The 27,130-nt window shown below is 49.1% G+C and overlaps 1 protein-coding gene across 1 annotated transcript in view; it reads right to left on the minus strand.

Annotated features, from left to right (window-relative positions):
• SH3RF3 (SH3 domain containing ring finger 3) overlaps positions 1–26,465 on the minus strand; it is a 273,022-nt gene extending 246,557 nt beyond the window's left edge. Inside the window, exon 1 of the mRNA XM_070405853.1 lies at positions 24,654–26,465. Within this exon, the coding sequence (XP_070261954.1) occupies positions 24,654–25,214 (561 nt within the window). The 5' untranslated portion in view covers positions 25,215–26,465. The remainder of the gene's footprint in view (positions 1–24,653) is intronic.
• Positions 26,466–27,130: the final 665 nt, after the last annotated feature.

Here is a 27,130-nt window from a genome sequence, read left to right on the forward strand (position 1 = left end):
ACCATTAATCATCTCTGCTGCCCTCTGGAATGGGAAACAGCCCTAGATAGTAATTAAAGGGTGGGGGAGGCTGGAATTGGCCAACAGCCTGTGTCAAGGCTGTTTCTTACGCCCCTTCACCAGAGCCTTGGCTTTTCTCCTAGTAGTAGCAGTGAGGTAGCAGGAGTGCCCAGCCCAGGAGAGAAACATAAAGTTCTGCATTGTGTAGGCCCATTACTAATAAAAACAGAAAATAACCCCAGAGGAAACTGGCCATCTTCATTTATATTCCAGTGAAGATATAAGAGGCTTTGAAACGAAAAACAATTACAGCCTCCCCGCTTATTATTTTCATTTGCAATGGTCCAATGTAGTACCCTTCATCAGCCCACCCCTTTAAATCTTACAGTACTTACAGCATTGGTTAGGAAAGGTAGGAAGGGGAAAAAGGCAGAAACCTTTGTCCTAGCACAGCGAGCTCCTGGAGCCAGCTTCTACCAGCTCCAAGGCGGGCTGTTACATTTTCTGGGGTTTTACAAACCAGTGGACATCACATTGGTAGCTTGAAATTAACTGTGGTGAGATTATTTACACCTTGAAAATTGGCAAAGGCTACAAATCAGTGCTCCTTCTTTCCCTCCCGAGATTTAGTTTTAAAACTTTACCAGCACATCACTGCCTGGGAAAGTCCTGGACAAGGAAGCTGGGTAGACTTCAGAGTCCACAGGGAAAAAATAAAGGGGGGTAAGGTGCATAAGAGTTGTCCCAGTCCAAGAATTCCTTGAGGATTTAGCACCAACTGGAGAAGAGTGAGTCCCTCATCCACCCACAGCCAGTGGGGTACACTTTGGAGGCATATGTATAAACACAAGAGATCATTAGAATCTCAAATTCTATTGAAACAAATTAAAGGCCCACAGAGGGTGCAGGGGAAATGGAAAAACTTCAATAAGTAACACGTCCAGATCATGAAATTGAAATCAGTCTTAGCCCACCTATCAAACTCTAAGTGCATTTTTCATTCATACTTGTTGCAACCACAAATAGTTGTTAATAGACCAGACAGATCACAAAAAACACATTGTTTAGGGAAAAAGCAGAGCATTTACTAAGATGTTTCATTCTTACACTGACCTGGTGACTGTGTATCCAACAGGGTACCAGCTATGGAGCCACAAAAGTTCAAACTTCAGAACATCTGTGCTTTGTGAATCGACGAAGAGTCCCTGTCTGCCCTCCAATTTCCTTTACAAGACAACTTGCAACTTCTTTTTTCCCAAGACTGTAATCACCTGTTTCATTAGAGAAAAAACAAAGGCAGCACCCTAAAGTCAGCATGTCACACACCAAAAATAATTCTGTTGGAGCCACGCTGCCCAGGCTTCCAGGGTGAGCAGGGCTTCAGCCTCCATGGGCCCTCACGATGCGCCCAGGCTGCCAAGGGAAAGAACGGTCGCCACTATAATGTACTCCATTTCAGCCTATTTGGCAAAACCTGTGTGTCAAGCTCTAGCTCTCTATCACTATAAATTTCCTGGGCCTTTTCCCTTCAAAATCAAAGGAGACTCAGTCCAAGAGAGGCTGTAAATCTCTAAGATGGTGACAACTTCGGCCATCTGAAAAGATGGCAGACAAGAGGCTCTCACAACCAAGCAAGAGGAAGAGGCTGCTTTTTCTAGCACAGCCTGCAGTCCATGGGCACCAAAGTTGAAGACATGGTCCAGGAACTAACCGGCGCTCTCATGTTAAGGCTAGGAGAGTCATCAGGAGGGAACGTGAGAGGCCCTAGCTCTGTGAGTGCTTGAGAGCTATCAGGGTAACTTCCTGCAGCAGTTTTATTTATTCCAGCACCTCATAGAGACTTTAACAGTCAAGCTGAAAGAATTTGTGTCTCCAGTGTTGTTGGTCAATGGCATCAATTCAACATCAGCAGGGATATGGTGAAGAAGAAAACAGTATTCAGTGAAAACAGCTCAATAGTGTTATAGTTCAATTATGAAGCAGCAGAGAATGGCTGTCAGGTGGTCCTGGGGCCAGACAGCACTAGGGCAAACCCCTCTCTGGCTACACAGCTCTGGCCTGCTCCACCTACTCCTGTCTAGTCCACTCCACTCTGCCCTATAGCGGTCTGCTCCGCTCTGCTCCTGGGAGGCATCTTCAGTGTTTCAGCTCCACTCAGGGAAACACAGTGTTCTGTCTTCAGTCTTCAGTAGAAAGAGAGGAGCTAAATTATAGACAGAAGTCCCCATCCTTGGTCCCCAATTGGTCTGTACTCATGCAAATGAGGACTCCAAATTCTCACAGTTTGATTGATCCAAAAGGCATTGTCTTGATTGGTCAGAATAGTGCCACTCTGGTCAGTGAAGAAGCTGCTGGGAATATAGCTGCCCCACCTCCTGGGACTCACCCACCTCTCTTCCCCTGGTCCCACCCCATTGCTGCGGCTAACCTCATCATCTCCTTGCCCTGGAGGGCTGCCATCATAGGCCACCTGCAGCCCTGGCCCCTCCCACTGGCCCTTGCCCACTACAGGTGATGCAACTGTTTCACAATGCACATCTCTCTGGGCCATGCCTCAGCAACTCCTCCGAGCCTGGAAGTAAAGTTGACACTCCAAAATCATGTGCTCTAATGGCCCCATGTTGACCCTGTCTAAACACTGGGTAGCTCATCCATGAGATCAAAAAAGTCATTCGAAGCCAGGAGAGCTAAGACAAAGAGGAGGTGTCCCCCTGGAGCCTGCTAGCTTTAGCTGAGCTGTATGGCCACGACCTAGGGCCAATTCTAACTTCAAGATAAAGCCCTGTTTTCCCATTGATGGAGAATTTGAACCGGCTGAGGGGGCCTTCAAAACCATGTCCCTTAAGCACGCTGATGGTCCCATCCCAGGAGTCCTGCCCAGCAAGGCCTCTGCTTCATTACTGAAGGACAGAGGCAGCAGTACTAACAATATGCTCTCCACATCATCTATACCACCTGCCACAAATGGTCCCCAAAGCCACCTCCACCAGGATAACAACCAATTGCCCTATCGGGAAAGTGTGGGGCGCTCTCTCCCCTGGTCCTTTGAAATTCCCAACTTCGGATCAAGCTGATCAACCAGGTAAGCCCAGCAACATCAAAAAGCACCACGTGGGACCCATACGACCCACACCAGTAAGCAGTGCAGCTGGCTGGACCCATCAGCCACGCCCCACACAGGACAGACATTCTGAATCCTAACCGAGAGAAGACAGATGCTCTAGAAACAACCTCAAACAGGTGAGATCTGAGTGTGGGAACCACAGCCTACTGCAGTGTCCATTCTTCGATGTGTCAGCACAGAAAGCTGAGGTCTCCAGGTGTGCACAGAGTCACAGGAGTCATGCACTAGGCCCCTTCGCCTGCTCTGCAGTTGCATCATGAAGCTCCTAAGAAAAGGGGTCCTGAATGTCATTGTGCACAGGACCCCACAAATGATGTAGCAGGTCCCAACTGTCAGTCTCCCATTAGCAGGGGTTACCAAGGGAGCAGGAAGGCACAGCTCAGTCCAAGCAAAATACAAGCCTTGTGGGGCTGTATCTCAATTCATTCCCAGTGTGTCAGAAGCAGTCCTTTGGGTAACTTTTTACTATAACATGCCCAGACGTTGTAGTGACTTCCATGCACACAGAAATAGCATCAGTTGGCTCAGTCTGTGGGAGGAGGTGAGTAGACCAACCAAGTGTATCACTCTGGGCTCAGGCAAGTGTTCTTCAACTCATGACCTTAATAATTCTCTCAACAAATCACTGTAAATTTTCTGCCCTTTTAATACCTTAATTATTTCCTTCTCAGCAGAGTCAATCTGTCCACATTTCAGGTAAAATCAGTATAATTGCCTTTTCAAAACTCAGCAAAAATACAAATTGTTGAATAAAAAATTTAAAAAATCACTAAGAAGGTAGAAAAAAACATACAATTTATCTTTTTCTCTGTGATGGGTTCTGGGTTACTCCTTAAATGCCCACAATACCATCCAGAATGGATTTAATTTCTTTTATCAGAAAGAAATGTGCTTGTTGGCCTCACTCACAGGCAGGGTTAGGGTACACATGGGTTCTGACTGACAATAGTTCTGTTCTGGTGAAACATTAGCCCCAACACTGCATTCCTCTCCACAAGAAACAGGCTTCCCAACAGGGTGCAGACCCAGCTGCTTCCTCAGATTAATGGTGCAGGCTTACAACAGGGTGCCTAGGCCTCCGCTGGGAGGGAAAGGGAGCATGTGCTAAGATTTACTCTTCAATTTTGAAAGACATGGTGATTTGCTATGAGTAATACAACACTGAGAGGCAGCTGTATAGGGGACAGTGAACAGCACCTCCCAGCAGCCTGAACAGGACACTAGGGGACACCCCAGATCCTCACCCATACCCACTCATGCCAGAACCTATCAATTATATTTCCAATAAAATGCTAACTCTTTATTAAATAATGCTATTTAAAGAGATGATAATCCCCGCAGCCTTAAATATAAGTTTGAAAATACACAAGCCTATCTAATAAAAGAGTAATATGCAAATTAACTGTCACTTTGTGATAAAGATGGCAGCGCCCACAGCCAATAAGGAGGGAATATGCAAATTGACTCGACAAAGATGGCAGCACCAGCCGGAGCCACAGAGCCAGCCAGAGAGTGGGCAGGAAGGCTGGCGTCCTGGGCTGCCCCAGCAAACCAGGACACCAAGCCTGGCTGGAGAGCGGAAGAGCAGGCAGCATGAGCGGCTGCCCCGCCAGAGTCCTCTAGTCCCAGGGGGCAGCTGCTGAGAGCGGGCAGCATGAGCGGCTGCCCCACTGGAGTCCTCCAGTCGTGCCCTAGCCTTGGAAATGATGGGCAAGGACGGGAGTGGGATGGGGATGCTACATCCAGTCTGGGTGCTGCAGCGGGGTGCTATGTGCAGATGGAGTGCCCAGCCCACATCAGGGCGTGGGCGGTGGGGGATGGGGAGCCCCTATTTGGGGAACGGACATGCAAAGAGGAGCAGCGAGGTCATATACAGCTCACTCGCCTCCTCTGGAAAAATTACAAGGAGAGAGAGGCAGGGAACAGCAGGCTTCAGCTGTGCCTGCCACCTTCGGGTGGTGCTGCTTTCACTCACTCACTCACTCACATGCCACAGGCTTGTACCTTCCAGGACGCGGATTGGCGGTGTCAGGGGAGCGCAGCCTAATAGCTAATGTAACAAATTAATAAACAGATAGGTTTTTTAAGAAACTGAAGCAGATGATCCTGCTTAGTTCTCGTTCTTTTTGGGGCCATGATGTAACCAGTCTCCTCTGTTTTCTAAGAGCTCAGTACCACAAGTGGCACTGAAGGCTGCCAAATCATGAGGCTTACAGATCCTTTAGTTCCAGGTTAGAGCGCCACTGCCTCCCACCCCAGGACAGGAGGGACAATTCGTGTAGGAAACTATGGTGATGCCCCCTTAGAGGGCTCAACTCCCTGAAAACCAGACTTGCCCCAAAAGGATAAGCTCTTTGCCATTGAACTGATCCGTCAACTTTAAGCATCATTCACACATTAGACACTTTATCCCTATCGTTAGAACATTATAAAATAGATGTGTGCTTTTTTTAAACTTTATTTTCCAGATAAGGAGATATAGACTCAGGGTCTGAATCCACAGTTGTCTGGGTAGAAAGCTTCTGTTCAGCTCTGAAAGCCAGGCGTGTGGCAGTGGACAACCATCCCAAAAATACTAGATGGTGAAAGAAGGAGCTGGAAATGAGACAAAATGGTATGTGTGCATCTTCAAAGGAAAGTGGATGCTGCTCCAGTCTAGGCACTTTCTAGGACACCTTGACACAAGCTGCCATTCTGAAACAAGCAAAAGTGAGGAAGGAGAACCGGTAATGCAGAATGGAAACTGCAGTTTGGGCAAGTCAAGGACTTTGACCTAGCAATGTAATGCTATTAGAGTTGGGACGTTCTGGGATTCTCAGAACTTTGCAATTGATTTCTATTGTTTGCTTCAAGAAATTTCAAGCAAATGTCCTGAGATTTTATATATCTACTAGTAGCCGGATGCACGAAATTCGTGCACTGGGGTGGGGGCGAGGAGAAGGGGCCCCTCAGTCTGGCCTTCACCCTCTCCAATCTGAGACCCCTCAGGGAATGTCCAACTGCCTGTTTGTGCCCACACTTTTAACAGATAACAGCTCCATTGTTGTTTCTTTCTTATGCTTAAAACCATTGGAATTAGTAGGTATTCAAAGTGTGTATACATTCTGGCGGGACACCCTGTATATCTCTAGTCAGTGGTGAAAGAAACCAACAGCAGATTTGGAACTCCAAGACAGGGAACCTTGCTCACTCCCCATATGTCTCCCCACTTCACTTTCCACCTTCGTGGGCAGCAGGAGAATCAACGTTTTCTCTCATTAATTCGGAAAAGCATGTCCTGTCACCCGTTGCCTGGCAGGAGTGAGCTAGGCCCCAAGCAAGCGAGGCTCAGTCAGGACAGCCTTCGCTCATGGGTACTGGCACCCAAAGTGCACATTCCTCCTCTACAGTCGCCCCGACTATCCCACTGTTTCACTGAGAGGACGGAATTCCTCTCCGCCTCTGGGTTCTTGATCTTGAACGCTGACCGAAGGCACCTCAGCAAGGGCCTCCTGTGCCCACCAGGTGTGTCTGTCTGCACCTGCTCCTGCCTCAGCACCTGCATTAACCCCCCAGAGGTGATCTCGTAGCTGCACTGGCCTCTGTGGGAACAGGGCATCACCACTCCACCCTCTCACTGTCATCTCACAGGCGCCCACCCTCAGCACCCAGAACACCCAGACACTCTCCAAAGGATGTGAGCTCATCAAAGGGGATGTGTGCACATCCTGTGGGGGTGTTAGGCATGCCGGGTTGATGGAAGTGTGGTGGAGAAGCGGTGGGAACTTGTGCACGCCTTGGTTTGCAACTGTTGCAGGTGTGGGAGGGTGACAGTGTGCTGGGGGACATTCGCACACCAGGGGGGGATGTGCACACCAGAGGCCACTGGCTTTGCAGATCCGCAAACCCCCGTGGTGCGGCCAGGAGGATGTCAGTCTGGCCGGTCACTGTGGCTGTCCCTGCGATCCTGCACCTTCTGGGCCAGGAGGCGGATCTTGAGCAGCCACTCCTGGGCGCTGATGGCCTGCAGGTGTTACTTCAGCTCAGCCTGCAGGCTCCGCTTGGTGCACTCACAGCTGTCACCACTGCCATGTGGGGAGTACAGGCCGCCCTCCGCCGGCCTGCCTCCCCTGTCCAGAGGCTCTCTGCGCTGCTCACCTGCCCAGAGTGACTGGGGCTGGGCGGAAGCCAGGCGTCCTGCCCTGCCCAACCCCGGCCAATCTGCCCCTGTGTAAGCTGCTGCCCCGCCGGGAAGGGTCACGGATCCAGGTCCCGGGACTGCGGACAGCCTCCCGCGGTGCCCCCCGCACGCCAGGTCACGGATCCGGGTCCCAGACCGTGGACAGCCTCAAGCATTGCCCCCCACCTGGCAGGGTCACAGATCCAGGTCCCAGGACCGCGGACAGCCTTGACCACTGACACCCGCCTTCAGTATGCAAATTAGCCGCCATCTTGTTGCTTCAGGGTGGGGGTCCCCACTGGGGTGCCTGGCCAGCCTGGATGAGGGGCTGATGGCTGTTTTCAGGCTGGCCACACCCCCTTCAGGAAGGGGGGTCCCCACTGGGGTGCCTGGCCAGTCTGGGTGAGGGGCTTTGGGCCGTTTTCAGGCTGGCGAGCGACTGAAGCTCCCAACCTCTCCTTTTTTTCTTTTTTCTTTTATTCTGGGATTTATTTACCTTCTATGGCTGTCACTGGAGCTGAGAGCCAGCTTTAATTCTGAGGCTCGGCTGCAGCTCTGAGACCTCGGCTGCTGAAAGCAGGTACGGGTTTGTTTGGGTTCTATAATTGAAACACTGTTGCGGTCCTGCTGGCTGAAGCCCTGCTGGCTGAAAGCAGGTTTCTGGAGTTTGTTTAGCTTCTATACTTGCAACATTGTTTCTTAGAGTGCAAGCTCAGAGCCCAGCAGCGGCAGGCGGGGAACCTTGGCTTCCTCCATCACTGGAGCAAGCAAGCCTCCTGTTCGCTTCAGTGCCTGGCTTCCGGCCGCCATCTTGGTTGGCAGTTAATTTGCATAAGGATATGCTGATTAGCCAATGGGAAGGGTGTCGGGGTTATGGTCAATTTTCATGTTTCTCTTTTATTAGATAGGATAATAATAAAAGCGTAATATGCTAATTAGACCAGACATCCTTCTGGACGAAGCCAGGGCTGCGAGGGGAGCCCCTCCTCAGTGCCAGAGGGAAGCCGGTGTTGGCAGCCAAGGGAAGGAAGGCCTACTCTTGCACAATAGGCCTTCCCTGCCGGCCTGATACATCTGTAAATTTGAATGTGTATATTATCTATACTAATAAAAGCCTTGGGGGTGATCAGGCCAGCAGGGGAGGGCAGTTGGGGGCAATCAGGCCAGCAAGGGAGCAGTTAGGCATCAATCAGGCTGGCAGGGGAGCAGTTAGGGAGTGATTAGGCTGGCAGGCAGAAGCAGTTAGGGGCAATCAGGCAGGCAGGCTGGTGAGTGGTTAGGAGCCAGCAGTCCCAGACTGTGAGAGGGATGTCTGACTGCCAGTTTGATCGGGCCTAAACCAGCAGTCAGATATCCACTGAGGGGTCCCAGATTGGAGAGGGTGTAGACTGGGCTGAGGGACCCACACCCCCACCCTGTGCATGAATTTCGTGCACTGGGCCACTAGTGTAAATAATAAAAGGCAAAAATCTAATATCTATGTAGTGAACTTACAAACACTCCCTGTGTCCTTGATGCTTCCATGCCACTCAGGCACATCAGGCCTCCACAGCACTTGAGATGTGAGCCCAAAATTACTTACACCACACATTGTGCATGTCAGCTTACAAAAGCAATGAGTGAAGGATTTGACAAATGCTCCAGGGAAAGTGTAGGCCACCCCCACATTCCCAAACCATGAAGCTATAAGATGACAAAGGAGGGGGCAATACCCATCTCCATTACTGTAACCTCAGAAAATGGACAACCTAGCAGGTGACACTGAGCACTCCTCCACAAAGGAATATAAATCCAGATACTGAATTTCAGTCCCTCTAAAAAGGGGCTGGGAGAAAAAAATTAGACTCCATGTCCATCAAGACCCCTGAAAAGAAACTGCTGATGAGGAGATTTGTCAGAGAATAACTTCCCACTGGGAAATTAAAATAATCAGTTGGGTATGAAAAATATGCACATTCTGGGTTTCAGACCAATTTCTCAGCTTGCCTTGTAAAAGCTTTCCAGGCTATTACTACATTAAGTGCAAACCAAGAATTCCCACAGTGGTTTGTAGATTCTATCACAGGGACAATTCAGAAATCACAGCAAACACCATGTTGTTGCCTATAAGCCTCTGAAAGTACATTATGTGGATACATATCTGTTAGAGACATAAAAAGAATGTTAGCATCAGAACCTTTATCACAGAACCTAGGTGTTCTAATCCACCAGAGCTCACCTGTCCAATACATTACCACCAGCCACATGTGGTTACTACACACTTGAAATGGGGCAACTGGAACTGAGACATACAATGAGTGTGAAAGACACACGAGGCTTCAGACTGAGCATGGAAAAAAGAATGCAAAACATTAATAATTTTATAGTGATTAATATTTACATGCTAATATTTTAGATACAGTGAGTTAAGTAAGGTTTATTATTAAAACTAATTTCATATGATGCTTTTTACCTTTTGAAATTTGGTCACAGAAATTTTTAAATTCAGCATTCAAGCCATCAAAACAATTTTTTTATTTGAACACATGTTGATTCATTCACTTTTTGTAAATTTTTTTGAGACATTTAAGTGCAGCTGTCCTCGGGGGAAAGCTCTGTATTCAGTTTGTCTCCATAACCACAAACATCTGGGCCTGATTTCAACAACAATCCAGAGGGAAGGAGACTCAGATGGCAGGGCGAGGCTGTGTGTGTAAGAAAAATGTGAACAAAAGACAGCATAACACTTCAGGGTATCCTGGTCACTGTGCACACATAATGTCCATTTCATTGTGTGAATCGAGAACCCTTCAAACATAAGCAAGAACCCAAGGACTCAACAGCCCCAAATACAGGACAAGTACACCTCCACATCCTGTATAATACTGGCTTCTGTGCAATAGGGCAAGATTACCTTTGAAAACCGCTCCGTGCATTAGGCCCCAAAATCAGGGCCGACAGTCACCAACATTTTGGCAATGGGAACCGGAGGATCTTTCTCTTCCCCTTCCTTCTCCCATCAGCTTCTCCTTTCATATATGCTCTTTATGTCCAGCTATGAAGCTCTCCCATTGACTTGCATCTTTATACATGCACTTTTTAATATGGTAAAAGATATCAAAATATTTTAATTTAAGAGTGGGAATCAATGATGAGCCATGTGACCCTGATATGTCCTGCTCGAATAACTGACGAGGCATTGTTTTGGCCAGTTTACAGAACTATGTTTAGAATTCCATTTAGTGCTGCAGGATAAGTCATTCAAGTGTGGCTTTTTATCAGATCTGTTCACCAAGCATCAGATAGAAAATAAACACACACAGCTCTGTGCTTCTCTGTGTGAAAGCAGCATGCTGAAGTGGCATGAAGACTGCCTTCACTTGGCCCTAGTGACAGTAAAGCTATTTGTCCAGGCTCAGCTGATGTGCCCTCTGATAGAGTGCAGCACCTTCACCCCATACCTTTTTCCTTCTAACAAACCTCAGTAGCAACTGACAGTTGTAATTCCAAGAAGTAGGCATTTTGACCATTTCTTCCAGGCACCTCTAGGAAGGTACCAGCCAACACCCCTCTCTAATGGACAAAGAGAAAACCCATCCTCTGACTCACTCCAGAGTCATTTAGAGGAGAAAAGGAAGAGGGACAGGGAGGGAAAGAACTTGTCTGAACAGGTGTCAGGGAAGCGAGAGCCTTTGCTTAGGAGAAAGCCTGAGAGGCCACTGGGTTGTAAGATGAGGACCCCGGGATGACTCCAGGACAAGAGAAGAGAATAAAGTTAGCTGCTAGAGGAGTTTACTGACAGGACTGTGAGAATGGGATAGAACAGTGAGAAAGGGGAGGGGAGAGGAGGGAAGAAAAGGAGAAGACAGAGGAGGGGAAAAGGAGGAGAGAAACAAGGGGAAGGATAGCCAGAGCAGAGAGCTCCCTGGGACCAGGGACCCTGTGGCAGAGGGACCAGGAGACACTGAAGGGGAGGGTGGTGGTGCCGAAGGACTGTGAAGTCTAGTGGTGAGGTTCCAGGAGGCCTCTCTAGTGCCCATGGCCCTCAGTAAAGCTTTGAGTCCACATCTTTGGGAAGAGCCTGGAGAGCATCTAGCAGAACTGCAGGAGGTGAACTAATTTGGTGGCACTGGAGACCCTGAACCATAGGAGACTTGAGAAAATGTACAGCCATCCAAGACCTCCTGAGAGACTGGGAAGGGGACGCTGGGTCTCCCACGGCACTGAGGAAAGCTATAAGCCAACATCATGCGACCCTCAAAAAGGCCAAGACCAAGCTCTTGTGGAGACACACCTGGCCTGTCCAGGCTCGGGATGGAGGTCACTCCCAAAGCCAGCTCCTCCCACACTGCAGCCCTTCACCCCTCTGGGCGGGCCTGTGGGAGCAGTGTGAGTGATAATGGCGGGAATGGGAGTGGTGGGATCTAACAAGAATATGACTTTCCCTTGAACATCCTAACACATCTGGCCCAATGGTTGACACTAACTAGAGGAAAGGAATATCTGAATTTCAGGAAAAGAAGAACTGCAAAACATATCCCCAGATGTAGGTCTGCAGGATCCCTAATCCATGCCATGCCCCCATGTCCTTCCTGGGGTCCAAGACCAATAATAATACTGATTATTATGAACGATTAAAGCTCAGGAAGAGCAACAGTGATGACAGCCCACACTGATTAAGTGCTTACTATTCAGCAAGTCTCAGACCTTTCAGGTGTGAACTCATTCAGCCTGCAGTCCTTTGAGGTGCTGGAGGCTCTTCTTGGTCCCCACCTTACAGGACACTGCACAAAGTGGTCATGACATGTGCCCAATGGCTGGCACATGACATGGGCATACCGCTAGGGTGTGAAAAGGGGTGTATGCACCCAGGCATTCAGGCCCCCGGGCTTCAACCTACCGTGGCCCTCCGTAGCCCTCCAGGGCTCATCTGTTTCTTCCTGCTTCGTTCGCCTGTGGAAGCATCACCATTTACCACCACACTCTTAAGCATACAGGAACCAACCACCCAACACCAATAGAGTCACTGAATTGAAGGCAGCCTAGACCCCCAAGCTCAGTAGGCTAACGAGTCAGAAGATAAATGTCACTCTTAACCCTTCTTGCCCTGTTTATATTTTCAGCTCAAAATAAACTCAAAGGCCAATTTTTCACACTAGCTATTTGGTTTGAAACTTTAAAAATCAATTTTTCCAAAAGTTAGCTTCCAAACACAAAATGCTGCCTCATTTCTCACTTTCATCTCACCTAACCCTCTTCACCTTATATGCCTCAGCACCACCCACAGTTCAGGCCCTGCATCCCACACACAGAGAAAGCCAGAGGTCAAAAGTCAGTGTCAAGGGCTCTAGGAAAAAAAGGTCTGCTGATTCTGTGACTTAAGGCAGTTTTTATCCAAACTACCATCATTCGTGCCTCATCTGCACAATCTCTACTTAAAGAATGTCTTTAAGTTGACTCACTTTTTATTTGTTTCTAAATAAAACTTCACGTAACTACCATAATTTTTTTAAAGGTACTACCTGATATACCAGTAAATAGAAGGGACCACTACAATAAACACAGACATTAATGTAACAGCATATCACCAGCCACTGCCTGGGACATTTGGCAGCCACTATGCTGGGCTCCCATATTTGGGTCCCTGTTTCCCTACCAGGAACATCAGCACCCCACTGGCACTCTCCCCTTTTTTCTCTTCTGTGCCAGGTGACACTTCACCAGCCAGGATGCCACTTACGAGTCTTCCCCTATAACACCCTTCACTGTGCCTGTCAACAAGACAACTGGCATCTTGAAAAGTGACATCCTTGAAAATTCCTCAGCCTGATAAATTTTCCCACTTACATTTGAAGAAGAGTGAAAATGACAGCCACCTTTCCCCACATTGACTGACAAGCTCACAGTGCTTTCTTCACTCAACAACAGTCCCTGATTACTTAGCAGGTAAGGCCAGTTGAACACCAACTATCAGAAAATAAATTTCAGGAGAAACCAAGATGGCAGCATAGGTAAACACCGGAAATTGCTGCCTCTCACAACCACTTCAAAAATGCAACTAAACGACAAAACAGACATCATCCAGAACCACAGGAAGGCTGGCTGAGTGGAAATTCTACAACTAGAAGGAAAGAGAAAAGCACACTGAGACTCAGAGGAGGTGCGGAAGTAAAGTGGAGAAGTACGGAGGCGCACGTGGAAAGGGCTGGCAACTGAGGACACGGTTGTCTTTTCCAATCCTGAGGGAGTCTCAAGCTCCTGACTGCTCTGAACTCCAGTTCCAGGCGAGTCTCTGGGGACCCATACTCATTCAGGGAGAAACTGGACTGTCTGGCATCAGTCGGAACTCGCGGGCGGCTTTCTCTCAGAGGTGCTTGCAGCGATTACCGGGACACTGAGACCTGGGGCCTCTTAGATTAGGACTGAGGATCAGCCATAGCTGTTTGCTCCGCCCTGTTGATTCCCTGAGACGCCGCACCACCCAAGCTGTGCACAGAGGTTTTTGCATATGAAAGGCCTGGCCCTTTGTAATCTGAAAATTACCTAACAAACTGCAGCTGGGTCAGAGAGACCCAGATCTTCCAAAAGAAGGCCCAAGGCCCCACAGCAGCTTGAATTGCTTCACAGTTGGGCCTCATCTAGGCACCTCCAAATCCCAAACAAAGAAGAGGAATCTGCAGATCTCTCCGTAGTTCCTGCTGGGTAGCCTCAGGCAGAGGCTAAATTAGCACCTCCTTAGAGATCCAAGAGCCAGTGTACCCAGTGGTCAGAGTGGGACCATCCAGATTACAACTCCTCAGATCCATAAGGGACACACTCAGGGGGCAGACTCAGTGAGCACCAAAGCCCCACTGAAGCAAGTTTTGCCCCAGAAGGGTGTCTCCAGCACAGAAGTTCTCCCACTGCAGACACAGCTGATTCTCACAGCCAATTGGCCTGGAGGTCAATTCCTCCCAGTGATACCTACAACAATCAAGGCTTAACTAGAACAAGACTGTGCACAAAGCCCACAAAGGGGTGCACCAAGAGTGTCCACCTTAGGTAATTGGCGAGGCTGAGCCGCTGGGCCCTATAGGACACCTAGCACAGAAAGCCACTCTATCAACACAGGGAAGCATAAAAAATGCGGAGACAAAGAAATAGGTCACAAATGTCAGAAATGAAGGAAAGCAAACTACTAGATATAGAGTTCAAAACCACAGTTATAAGGTTTTTCAAGAATTTTCTAGAAACTGCCGATAAATTTAGTGAGACCCTCAAGAAACCTAGTGAGACCCTCGAGGATATGAAAAAGGACCAACTAGAAATTAAGCATACACTGACTGAAATAAAGAATATTATAGAGTTCCAACAGCAGACTAGAGGATCGTAAACATCAAGTCAAAGATTTGAAATACGAAGAAGCAAAAAACACCCAACCAGAAAAACAAAAAGAAAAAAGAAGCCAAAAATATGAAAATAGTGTAAGGAGCCTCTGGGACAACTTGAAGTGTACCAACATCCGAATTATGGGGGTGTCAGAAGAAGAGAGAGAGCAAGATATTGAAAACCTATTTGAAGAAATCATGACAGAAAACTTCCCCTACCTGGTGAAAGAAATAGACTTACAAGTCCAAGAAGCACAGAGAACCCCAAACAAAAAGAATCCAAAGAGGACCACACCAAGACACATCATAATTAAAATGCCAAGAGCAAAAGACAAAGAGAGAATCTTAAAAGCAGCAAGAGAAAAACAGTCAGTTACCTACAAGGGAGTACCCATACAATTGTCAGCTGATTTCTCAACAGAAACTATGCAGGCCAGAAGGGAGTGGCAAGAAATATTCAAAGTGATGAATAGCAAGAATCTACAACCTAGATTACTTTACCAAGCAAAGCTATCATTCAGAATTAAAGGTCAGATAAAGATCTTCACAGATAAGGAAAAGCTAAAGGAGTTCATCACCACCAAACCAGTATTATATGAAATGCTGAAAGGTATCCTTTAAGAAGAGGAAGAAGAAGAAAAATGTAAAGATAGAAATTATGAACAACAAATACACATCTATCAACAAGTGAATCTAAAAATCAAATGAATAAATAATCTGATGAACAGAATAAACTGGTGAATATAATAGAATCAGGGGCATAGAAAGGGAGTGGACTGACTATTCTCGGGCCGGGGGGGGAGAGGAGTGGGGGGTGCGGGAAGAGACTGGACAAAAATCGTACACCTATGGATGAAGACAGTGGTGGGGGGTGCGGGTAAGGGCAGAGGGTGGGGTGGGAACTGGGTGGAGGGGAGCTATGGGGGGAAAATAGAGGAACAACTGTAATAATCTGAACAATAAAGATTTAATTAAAAAAAATAAATTTTAGCCTACCCTTGAGCGAGCTCCAGAAGGAAGAGACATGTGGCATAACTAAGGCAAAGTGAGGCTTCTGAGATGGGAAAGAGCCCATAGACAGGTCACGTCTAAGGCCTTCCTTCAGTGAACACCACTGTTGGGTTATGGGAGAGACTGCCAGGTCCTCTTCAGAGGGCATCCTGTGCAGCAGCCCTCTCTTGCTAGAGTAAGCCAGCACACCCCACTCTGCTCATGGGTGCTCAGCCCCCTCAACAATGCCCGACAGGCTGGGGAGCCCTTAAGGGGAGCTGGAGTGGGCCAGGGCTGTGGAAAGTCATGGGAAATACACCTAGTTCCAGGTTTCGGAAATCAATTCAGTTTTACATGAAAATAAAAGGAATCATATTCTAGAATAATATTAATGTGAATTTCTAAGAAAATCTAAGAAAAATAAACACCTGTTCCTAAAAAAAAACATCAGCAGAAAGGGTGGGAAGGGGGCAGCTAGCAAAGAACTGGGACTGCACAGGTGATCCAGTCTGAAGGCACTGGAGTCCACCCAGATGGGACCTGGAACACAATGGGCCCCGCCAGGCTAGGAAACAGCACCCAGCAGGAAGCAGCTTTCCCAGGACGGCATCCACAGGATGGGGGCTGGGGAGAACCAGCAAAAGGCTGGAGCAACAGATCAGAGATGCCCTCTGGGAACTCACCTGAGACACCCAGGAGACTCAAGGAACTTGAGAAAAAACTGGCAGGGCCTGGGAGGTAAAGGTCACAAGGTGACCAGGCAGAGGAAGTTCTTCTGTGATTTCTGGTGAAAGCAGGGGCGGTTGGTGCTAACCTGGGGGTCCTGAAGAGAAAAGCAGCCAGCTGGCTACATGCAGCCACCTCTCAGTATGGCATGACCTTGTTGGGTGCCCACCAAGGACACAGGCAGGAACATTCCCAGCCATGGACACCAGATGTATCTGTTGAGTCAAAGATGAAAAATGGCTGCCCATGAAAACACCTGCATGTGGGCGGGGCAATCAGAAAGAGACACTCTCGTTCACTGGGCACTGCCCCTGTGCAGAACGAGACGCCTGTCCTCTGTGCACACAGCTCAGGGGAACAGGCTCCTGAAGGCACCTGTGGGAGGGCAGACCCAGAGAGAGAGGAGGGCTCAGAGTGGTCATCCAGGCCAGTTAATTCAGCTCAGCAAGGCCAGGATGTACCTTCCGCCATGCTTACCAGGTGACCCTGTGACTGCCAGTGGCCTCTCCAGGTTTGCAAGTCCCCTCAGAATCCAAGATCTGTCACCTCATTTGAGATGCGGGGGGAACAACTGAACTCCAGGAAAACTGTTATCATAGTCTGTGCAAAGGTAACACAGATGAATTTCCAAATCCAAGAGAAGCACACAACAGAAGACACAACCTGCCACACAGGGCTGTCCTTTCTTCAGGAGCTCCTACTCTCATCTGCATGTGTGTGGACTACAAACTTGGTCCAGACAATCACTGCTCGTGACAGAACTAATCCACAGGCGTCATAAACTTGGTGGATGAAGGTGAACCCACTGGCTATGTTTGAGGTGGTGGGAATTTAGCATGGGCCGCATGCCTCATCTCACACAGACGTGTCTGGCTTCAGTTACCACTTGCCAGGCATGGGAAGGAAATAGGTGAGATTTTTACGTTACATAAAATTTGAAGAGTGAGTACCAAGAGTTAAGGAATCCAAAGATTTATTTGTAAACAGAAAGTATTTATTACTTACATAGGAATTTCTAAAACACATGCAGGGTGTGTAGGAGAAATAAAGGCTTGGAATTTAACTGTCAAAGGAGGCACAGTGGCTGCTATTGCAAGGACTTAATGTTGTTTTGAAAATGAGCTTGGAGCCCTGGCCAGGTGACTTGATTGGGTATCGTCCAGTACACCAAAGGGTTGTTGGTTCAACTTCCGATCAGGCACATGCCTGGGTTGTGGGTTTGATCCCTGGTGGGGCCCATGCACGAGGTGTCTGATTGATGTTCCACTCTCACATCAATGTTTCTCTCTTTCCCTTCCTCACTCTCTAAAAATCTTTTTTAGTTGTTAACCCTCACCCGAGGATATTTTTTCCATTGATTTTTAGAGAGAGTGAAGGGGTAGGGGAGAGACAGAGAGAGAGAAACATCAATGTGAGAGAGATACATCGATTGGTTGCCTCCCACACGGCTTGCAAGTAAGGTACATGCTCTTGACCAGAATTGAACCCACAATCCTTCAGTCTTCAGGCCGACGCTCTATCCACTGAGCCAAACCAACCAGGGCTCTCTAAAAATCTTTTTTTTAAAATGAGCTTATTGCTCCATTTACTGGCGAAGTGGCAACCAATTGTTGGGCCACTTTCTAAAGACCAGTATCATTTTTATCCCAAGTAGTATTATAGTGACAGGTACATAGTAAGTGCTCAAGTATGTGTTCAGTAAAGTGGAGGAAAGGAATGCATCCCTATCCTCTTTCTTGAACACTGTGTGACAGTCTGACTGTGATCCCTGGTGTCCCTGGGGCCTCCCACATCTGAGTGCTATGGAACACTTGCTGTCCTGTCTAGACATCACAGCTACTCCACTTCTAGTACCCTGAATCCTAATTCATTTAAACTCACATTAATTCATAGGAGCATTATGCACTGATTCCATTAAGCAGAAATGCAGATGAGCATCATAATAGTTAAAAACATAAACACTGTGGCAGAGGAAACAACCCACCAAGCCACTCCTCTTTCCAATCCCCCAAAAGACCACTGATCTCTAAATGCCATAGTCCATCAAGGGCCAAAGGTAAATTTAAAGAAGAAGGCAGCAACCTGTGAGTAGCACCCAAATTGTGCAACCATCTGATGCACTTTTGTATTCTAAATCCACTCAGTGAGAGAAGGGAGCCCTGCATTGTGGTGTGCCAGAACAATTTACACCATTAACTGCCAACACCTTCAGTTTGACACCCTGGTCTTTTATGGTTAATTAGAATTCCAATAGGGTACACATCAAGCACACAATTCTAATTCATCTAATCTGGTAAAAAATGACCTTGGCTCTTCAAGTGATGGAATAAAGATCACTTTCTCTTAACTAAAGCCTTCTGATATTTTATTTCAAGAACATGTTAACTGTGAAAGATAGAGATTAAATACAGATTGAACTGAAATACATTCTTGAAACAACTGCATAATTGAGACCCAGTTTCATCATGCTCCAGCAAGCAAGTGGGTCTGAAAGGCTGGATGCAGGAGCCATTGGCTGTGACTGTGCTCAGTTCAAGCATACCGAACAGTGTGGTCTCGACAGCTGTCCACAAGCTACTGTGCCCGGCAAATGAAGGAGCTGCACCCTGCTTTCAGGAGAGCCTCCAACCAGCTGTATCAGCAACTGAGTGCCGTTATTCTCCCCGCTGCCTTTTTAAAGACAGGTTATAGCTTAGACATTTCACTTTAATGAAGCTCAGAGCGATCAGTAACAAAGAAAAAACTTGGAAGTAATTTTAAAGGTGAAACAAACAGGTTCAAACACTTGGCTTACATGCACATTAACGCTCAATAACCCAGTCACAATAATAAAGGCCAACTTTGAATGTAAAGGCAAAGCATTGTATGAGATTACACACACACACATACACTCACACATCCAGACATACATACACACACATACACACACATATTGAGACATACATACACACACGCACACACTCCCACACACCCCCACTTACACACACACACATCCACACTCACACATCCAGACATACATACACACACGCACACACACACACATCCATATCCAGACACACCACACATACATCTCATACACACATCTCACATACACATCACACATACACATACATACACGCATATACACACACCAACACATACACAAACACATTCGCGCACACATTCACACATTCACACAAATCTACACACACACATACACATACACACACCAACACACACATCCGCGCACACATTCACTCACACACACACACACACACCCTTCTGCTAGGGTACCATATAAATGAACCCACTAGCAGGAAGGCAGGCCCTGTGAAGTGTGCTTCATTGGTGATACGAGAATTCCAGATTTCTGTATCATTACAGCACTGAGATGGCGGCTGCTTATGTGTGCTGGGCACTGCATGTACATTACCTCCTCATCCAGTGAAGCAGGAGGGGTCTCTAGCTCTCTGATAAGAAGGCTCAGAACAGCTGAACCCTTTGCCCAGGGCACGTGATGAGGAAGTGTGGAACTCCAGACTGAAACTACCTGTGCTGGGACTCCCAACCCCTGTGCCACTTTAGCCACCCACCAAGTCCCACCCCTTGCCCTCCTTCCTCACAGGGACCTGCGAAGCCAGGGACCTTCCCTGCCTGCAGCCACATGCAGGGGGAGGCCCATCCTGTGTCCCAAGTCCCTGGCCGAGCTGCTGCTCATCCTGGCACCAGCCTGGGATGTGACCCTGACCTCTGAGGTGTGAGAGGAAGTGTGTGAGGGTGGCCACCAACTTGGAGAGTGAACACCAGGGAAAGCAACCCTCCTTTCCCTGCTGGTGCTGTTGTCTTGAAGACATGATGCCTGAACCACTACATCTATCTCAAGACCCAGTGGGTTTGGCTAAGGGTGAGACCCACATGGTGGCAGAGCAGAAGGATGGACGAGTATGCATTCCTAAGGACAGATGGCACCACCTGACAAGCCACCTGCCCACTGCCACCCACACGGGTGGCTCACATCACCTGCACAGGGCTGCCTGTGACTTGCCCTCAGAGCCATAACTGGTATGATGCTCCTTCCTTGGGACCTGAGGCTCGCAGCCTGGGTTTGTAAGATGGCAGCCTCCCACCGGAAGAGCATCTGCAGCCCTGGGGCAGACTGTATCCATGGGGGTTGGTGCTGCTTAAGTTTGGGAACTTGGTCTCTAATTAACTGTGGTATAGACTGAGAGGAGGACTCTAACCACAAATCCAGTTAGCCAGTCAATCTGAAGTATCTTTCAAATGTATCCTTAGTAACTGTTTGCCCCTGAGGAGGAAACCCTGAGGGCCTCAGCTTCCCCACCAATGTGACTAGCTACTGGATGAGCTAAAAAATGGATGAGATACACTTACTTAAATGAGATATACTCAACCACTGGCACACAGCAGGCACCCAGTGAATACCTGGCCCATAGGAGGCACTCAGTTAGATTATTCACTAACTGTCACAAGTTGAAACACAACACTAGTGTGTCAGAGGTGCTGTTTCCACCCCCAGGGGCCTTTTGAAAACAAGACTATGAGGGACTTTGCTGTGACTCATCTGTCATGTCTCCAAAGGCTGGTGTCTGCCTCTTGTAATCACAATGACCACAGTCAGCCAGCTGTCTGTCATCCTGTGAGTTGTCTGGCTTTTGGTGAAGGCTTCCAGGCACTGGGCCTCTTACTCTAGAGTCCTCATTGCATCCAAGACCAAACATAGCCCAACACCAGACAGCCAAGCAGAAGAGAAAGGGCAAGGACAGAGCCTGAGAACACCTCCTGACCCATCACTTCCTGGCTCTCTGTCACTTTGTCCCTATATCAATTCCTAAGGGTCTGCAAGTAGTAACTGTCACCTACTTTACAGGATTATGGTGACCTTTTTATTTTAAACTAGAGGCCCGATGCATGAAATTCTTGCACTCCAGGGGGTCCCTCAGCTCAGCCTGTGCCCTCTCACAATCTGGGACCACTGGCTCCTAACTGCTTGCCTGCCTGCCTGCCTCATCACCCCTAACCACTATGCCTGCCTGCCTGACAACCCCTAACCACTCTGCCTGCCTGCCTGATCACCCCTAACCACTATGCCTGCCTGCCTGATTGCCCCTAACCACTCTACCTGCCTGCCTGATCACCCCTAACCACTTGCCTGCCTGCCTGATCACCCCTAACCACTTGCCTGCCTGTCTGATCACCCCTAACCACTCTGTCTGCCTGCCTGATCGCCCCTAATTGCTCATCTGCCTGCCTGATTGCCCCTAACCACCTCTGCCTCAGCAACCCCCCGCCCCCAGCTTCATCAGGAAGGAGGTCCAGAAGGTCGTTTGGCTATCCGGTCTAATTAGCATATTACACTTTTATTATTATAGATATTAAGAAGTAGTCTTGAATTACTCAATTTGGAACCCCACAAAACCCATTTAGGAAGACATGTCGCCCATAAACTTATCCATCAATGCTGGTTAAAGGTGTTAAAGGGGTCACCTTGTAAAACTAAAAACAAAACAAAAAACAAACTGGCTGAGAAACATAGCTCATATTTTAGCAATTGCAATGCTTAGTGCTGTTCAAACAGGACTTTGTAAAGATTACTTTATTAAGTAACACGTAATGACAACTATTGCAAACAGGCAAATGAAGAGACCAACAGTCCGGACCTTAGGCAATGGGTACTTGTAACTTGGTATAAAATTTCCAGGGGCTGCATAATTAACTGATTGGAAATGAACCTCCTCTCAGATGGCTCAGGTGAAAGGGAGAGGCTCTGCTAACCAGGTCAGGATTCCATCTGACTCTGATAACCAAAACCCTGATAAAAAAGATGCCAGAAAAGATGCCGGGGGTGGAGGGAAGAAAGGGGTGGGGACATGGGACTATTTCATGAACCAAACAGGAATGAGTACATTTTATATATGATTCATTCCCAATGTCTACCTGTAACTAAATTAATAATCTAAGCAGATATTTGTTTATTTACATACCTAAAAAGTTTACACATCCCAATTGGTCAATTGGTCCAAAAGAAGGTTTGAGGGGTTTCTCATTGGGAAAATAGGGAACTGTCTTATATTTAGTCACTTGCTACTGAGGCATATATAGTATTTGCTGAATAATGAGTGCCCATCTAATTAAGAAACACAGCAACATCCAGCATTCAGCTTCGCTATGAGCAATTCCAATGGAGAGTAAAGTACTGAAAGCCTATTTGGAAATAGTTTTCAGCTGAAGTCCGTGAAGTGTATGGGCTTGCTTAATGTACAACACTCCATGCAGGACTTCTGCTTGCCCAAGAAGACTTCCACTGATTGTCAAAAATCGGTGAGTAAAAAACTTTACTTTTTCCTCTCTGAAGGTGATCAAATATAAGATTAGATTTCATTCAGACTCTTCCTAGATACTTAGTCCTTATGAGGTGGGCCTGCAAAGAAGAAAGGACTGGAGGTCACACTTAGTTAACACAACAAACAAAAGAAAAAAAATATGATCAAATGCTCCCTAGAGCTCAGGAAGCATAAACATACACTGAGAGCTACATGTGCCTATAAAGTCAATCAATAACCCCAAAATCCGCTCAACAAAATATTAACCTCCTGATCCTAAGTGGCATTACTAAAAGTTCAGCTTCTTGACACATTTTTTTTTAATTCTACAAATGCCACCACAGAGTTCAAAGAGCTGAGGTTACCTCCGAACCTCCTGATCAAAGGCAATTCCCATAAGATGAACTGGGAGGATATCTTAAACATATGGTCATCAAAATGTTTTACTAGAAGCATCACTCCAAATACTGTTTACTTCTCTGACCTTTAATTATGATACCTAGATAACAACAGCAAGGGCAGAGAGGAAATGTTGGAAAATATGCAACAACACTTGTAACTGGATTTAATCACAATCAAAATTAAAGAAAAACTTAATTCCTCTTCAGTAGTGATCTCAAGTATAAATATGCCTTGACAATTCCTGACCATCCATTCTTCCTGATTCACAGAGCAAAGTATGGCAAAGCAAAGTATGCCATTTAACCCTAAAGCTCACCCTCCCAGGGTTTAAGTTCCTCACCTCAGAGATGCTGCAGTACTGAGTGATTCAGGTGGTAGCATTTTCCCACATCTCAATATTATACACATTAGAAGGATTATTTAAGTAGTTCATGCACCACCAACTCCTTGAATGGTCGAAAGCACAGGAATATGGTTGTGTTCTTTAAAATGAATAATCGCAATAGATTGAGAATGTATTTTTTTTCCTTTAAGTGGGCTTTTCTGCATTTAAAGAAAATATAAAACGTGACTACCTTGTTTCTCTCACCAACATCCGTGGGCTATCAAACCCCTCCCCCCCCCCCCCCCCCCCCCCCCCAGCAAACAGTTCTCCAGGTGGCAGAGGGTGTGAAATTACACATTCTAAGTAGCCTTTGAAACCAAATCACTGAAACCCTCAAGATAAGGCCTTTGACTGAAACAGAAGCAGTGGGTGCTGTACAATGTAGCTGCACACACAAAAAACCTCCAAGACCCTGGGAATGCAGCCCTGCCTAAGAGCCAGGAGAGGACCAGGGCTTCCAACAGACGGGAGTCCAAGAAAAGATGGGCCAAACACCCCTCCCATCTGCAGGATTACCTCTTCCCTCCTGTTAAACAGTTTGCACTTTGTGTTCTACCAACCCTGGTCACACACTTCCCTCTGCCCAATCCTCCCTGGCCAGACAAGCAGGCAGGAGGCCCAATCTTCCCAGGAACCAGGACCTGGAAAACATTAAGCACAAACTTTACCCAGGCAGGTGGAGGTGTGTAGAAGGATAGTCTGGAGGTCTAGGGAAAGAAGGCTTTTTCTGGAAAGATGGAAGGGGAGCAAAGTTTAAGAGGGGGTGGGAGGGGGAAACAGCCCCAGCCAGCAGAGGGAATAGAGGTGACCCAGGGACAAGAAGACCTGCCCACCCCTTGGGAGGATGGGATGTTAGCACTCCTGTGAACATGTAACAAGGTTCCCTGGGAGCACGTGGCACCACAGAGCAAGCGCAGATGGTGAGAAAGGAATTCTAAGGGAGAGGATGGAAGGAAGGCAGGTGCATACAAGAAGTTCAGAGGAAAGAGGGTAGATTGGGGGGAGGGGGGAGAGACGGTGTCCAAAAGTTGGCAAGTGGAACTTGAAGGGTTACCTTCACGGCGTCCTTGGAGAAAAGTAAGTTAGAGAAAGGACAAGAAGGAGGTCACTGTAGAGCCACCTCTGTTCTCCCCAGCCCCTCACCACACACACACACACACACACACACACACACACACCTGGCGTCCAGAAGGCTACCCACCTTTGCCAGGGGCGTGTTCCTGCTGGTCGTCAGCTCACGTTGACTGTCAACCTCCAAAGGGAAAACTGGTGAACCCGGGGCGCTGCCCATCGCGCGGCCCCTGCCACCCGCGACCTCGGAGGCCGCCCCCGAGCCGGGGCCAGAGCGCGCGGGAGGGCTGCCTCCAGGGCTGGCGCCAGCTCGGGGCCTCTGGCGTATGCCATCCAGCAGGCGCACCAGCAGGATGTTGGCGGGCAGCTCGTCCACGCCGCAGCCTACCAGGATGCGGCACTCTGGGCAGCGCAGCTCGTGGCGCGAACACAGGATGCTCTCCAGACAGCGGCGACAGAAGGTATGCTGACACGGCAGCACCTTGGCCGTGGTGTCCAACCGCTCCAAGCACACGGAACACTCTAGCAGGTCCAGCAGTGACGACTCATCCATGTCCTCGCCCGCCGCCGCGGCCGTGGCCGTCGCCCGCTGCCAACACCACCGCTCGCCCGGCCTGTCGTCGTCGCCCTCGCTCTGCGCAGCAGCGGCAGCCGCCTTGGACGCGCATAGCCTGGACTCTCCGAGAAGCATGGGGGAGGCGCCGGCGGCGGCCGCGCGCAGCTGTCTAGGTCCCAGGGCCGGAGGCGGGTCCACTGCCGGCAGCGGGCATCAGGATGGCGCCAAGGCGGCCGCCGGGCAGCCGGGCTCCGCCAGAACTGCCTCCACACCGGCTGGTGGCCCGAGGCTGCAACCGCCGCGGTGCAGAGTGGCACGCCGACCGGCCTTCGTGGCCGAGACGGGAACTGGAGTTCCGCACCCCGCGAGCCAACTCCGGGTCAATGGAGCCTACCTGTCCCTTGGAGCGCGACGACCGTAGCTAATGGCTACACCATTGCCACGGCTTGTCCGCCCCGCGCAGTGCTCCAGGGGAGCCGCCGGGCCCGTCTCGCAGCGGGCTCTGGGCTCCAAAAGGCCTCCTGGGGCCAGAAGCCCCGCGGCAGGAAGTGAGGGGAGCGGCGGGTCGGGATCCAGGGGGGCAGTGTGCGCGCCGCTGCTGAGCCGCACTGCCCCCGCGGCGCTCCATGCGCCCTGGGCCCGCCCGCGACTCGCTACCCCCAGTGGGTTCAGCCGGAGCCGTTCTCTTCCTCGACCGCAAGCACGTGCGCGGGGAACGCGCGAGGGTCACGGTCCCTGAGGGGCATGGGAAAGGAGATGCGTCGTCCGCTCGACCTCCCTTCGCACAGGCGCACGCTGGCGAGGATTCCTGCCTCCAGGGCTCCCTGGAACTCCGAGCCTGCCCAGCTGCGACGCTTGACCTTGTCCCCTCCCAAAGTCTTCCCTTCGGCTTTCCGTGAGCCTCGGGCAGGGATGTTTCCTCCCAACGCTGCTGCGAAGGAAAAAGTTTGGTAGGTGTTATCTCGACCGCCTTCGCCAGCGCTGGCGAGCAGCTTGGGGACACAGCCAACACCGGGCATCCACCTCGACAACTCCCGAGCTTTCCTGGTCGGTCTCCTTTTCAGATGGCCGCAGCAGTGACAACCCAGGAGCTGTGGGCGTGTGGGTGCGGGGACGCCCCGCAAAGCAGGAAGGGAAGGCGTTTGGGTTGGCTAGGGTGCCCAGGGTCGGTGCCGGCTCCTCCAGGCGGCTGCTGGCTCTCTCCGGAGTCGCGGTCGGAGGCTGGCGCCACTGCCCGCCAGACCCACACCCTCGCGCAGGTCGCCGAGCTCCACGCCTCCCGCACACACCCGCGCGGCTAGCGTAGTGCGGGGGACCCAGCGCCGTCTCCTGAACCCCTCTGCAAAATCTCCTCGGCTGGCGCATAGCAGAGGAAATCTGCGTTCTCCTTCCCTACTCCCCCGCTCTGCCAGCGTCAGAGAAACGGAAGTACGTAGGGAGGACCCTGAGCAGCAGGGAAGTTTGGCGGTGGGCTGGAGACGCTGTCAGGATTCCCTGCAGTGCGCTGCCCCCTCGTGGCCGCTGTGTGTTCATTCCCGGCCCCACACAAACCCTGGTCAATTGGGTGGCCGCTACAAAGCCAGGTTGTTGCCAGAGCCAATGTCAAAAGAGGCATCCAGGTCCCGCCTAGCAGTCAGACTAACCTGTGGTTTGTGAAGTTAAGTGTAACTTGCTTTTTAACTTTTCAGGGAGAAAATAATATTTGTTAAGGCTTAAATGCCAAGAATGTGCCTATGAATTATCCTATACTAGAGGCCCAGTACACAAAATCTTACATGGGTGGGCTTCCTAGGCTCTGATCAGAGCCATCTTCTGCCTGCTCGCCAGTCCCCAGTCCCAACCCAACACCACCCCGGTTCCCCCGTGGTTCCCCGTTAGCCATCCAGTGATTATTAGAGCCTGTGAGTTGGGGGGAGGGACCAAGAGGTGGTCAATGCACCTCATAGCGACTAGTCGATCCCAGTCGTTACACCGTTATGGGATAATATATTATATTATCCTTTTATTATATAGGATAATAAAAGGCTAATATGCAAATCAAGCAAACGGGG

Source organism: Myotis yumanensis, unplaced genomic scaffold (genome assembly GCF_028538775.1).
Source record: "Myotis yumanensis isolate MYYU_CA2020_CCGP unplaced genomic scaffold, mMyoYum1.0.hap1 SCAF_2, whole genome shotgun sequence".
Classification (NCBI taxonomy): domain Eukaryota; kingdom Metazoa; phylum Chordata; class Mammalia; order Chiroptera; family Vespertilionidae; genus Myotis; species Myotis yumanensis.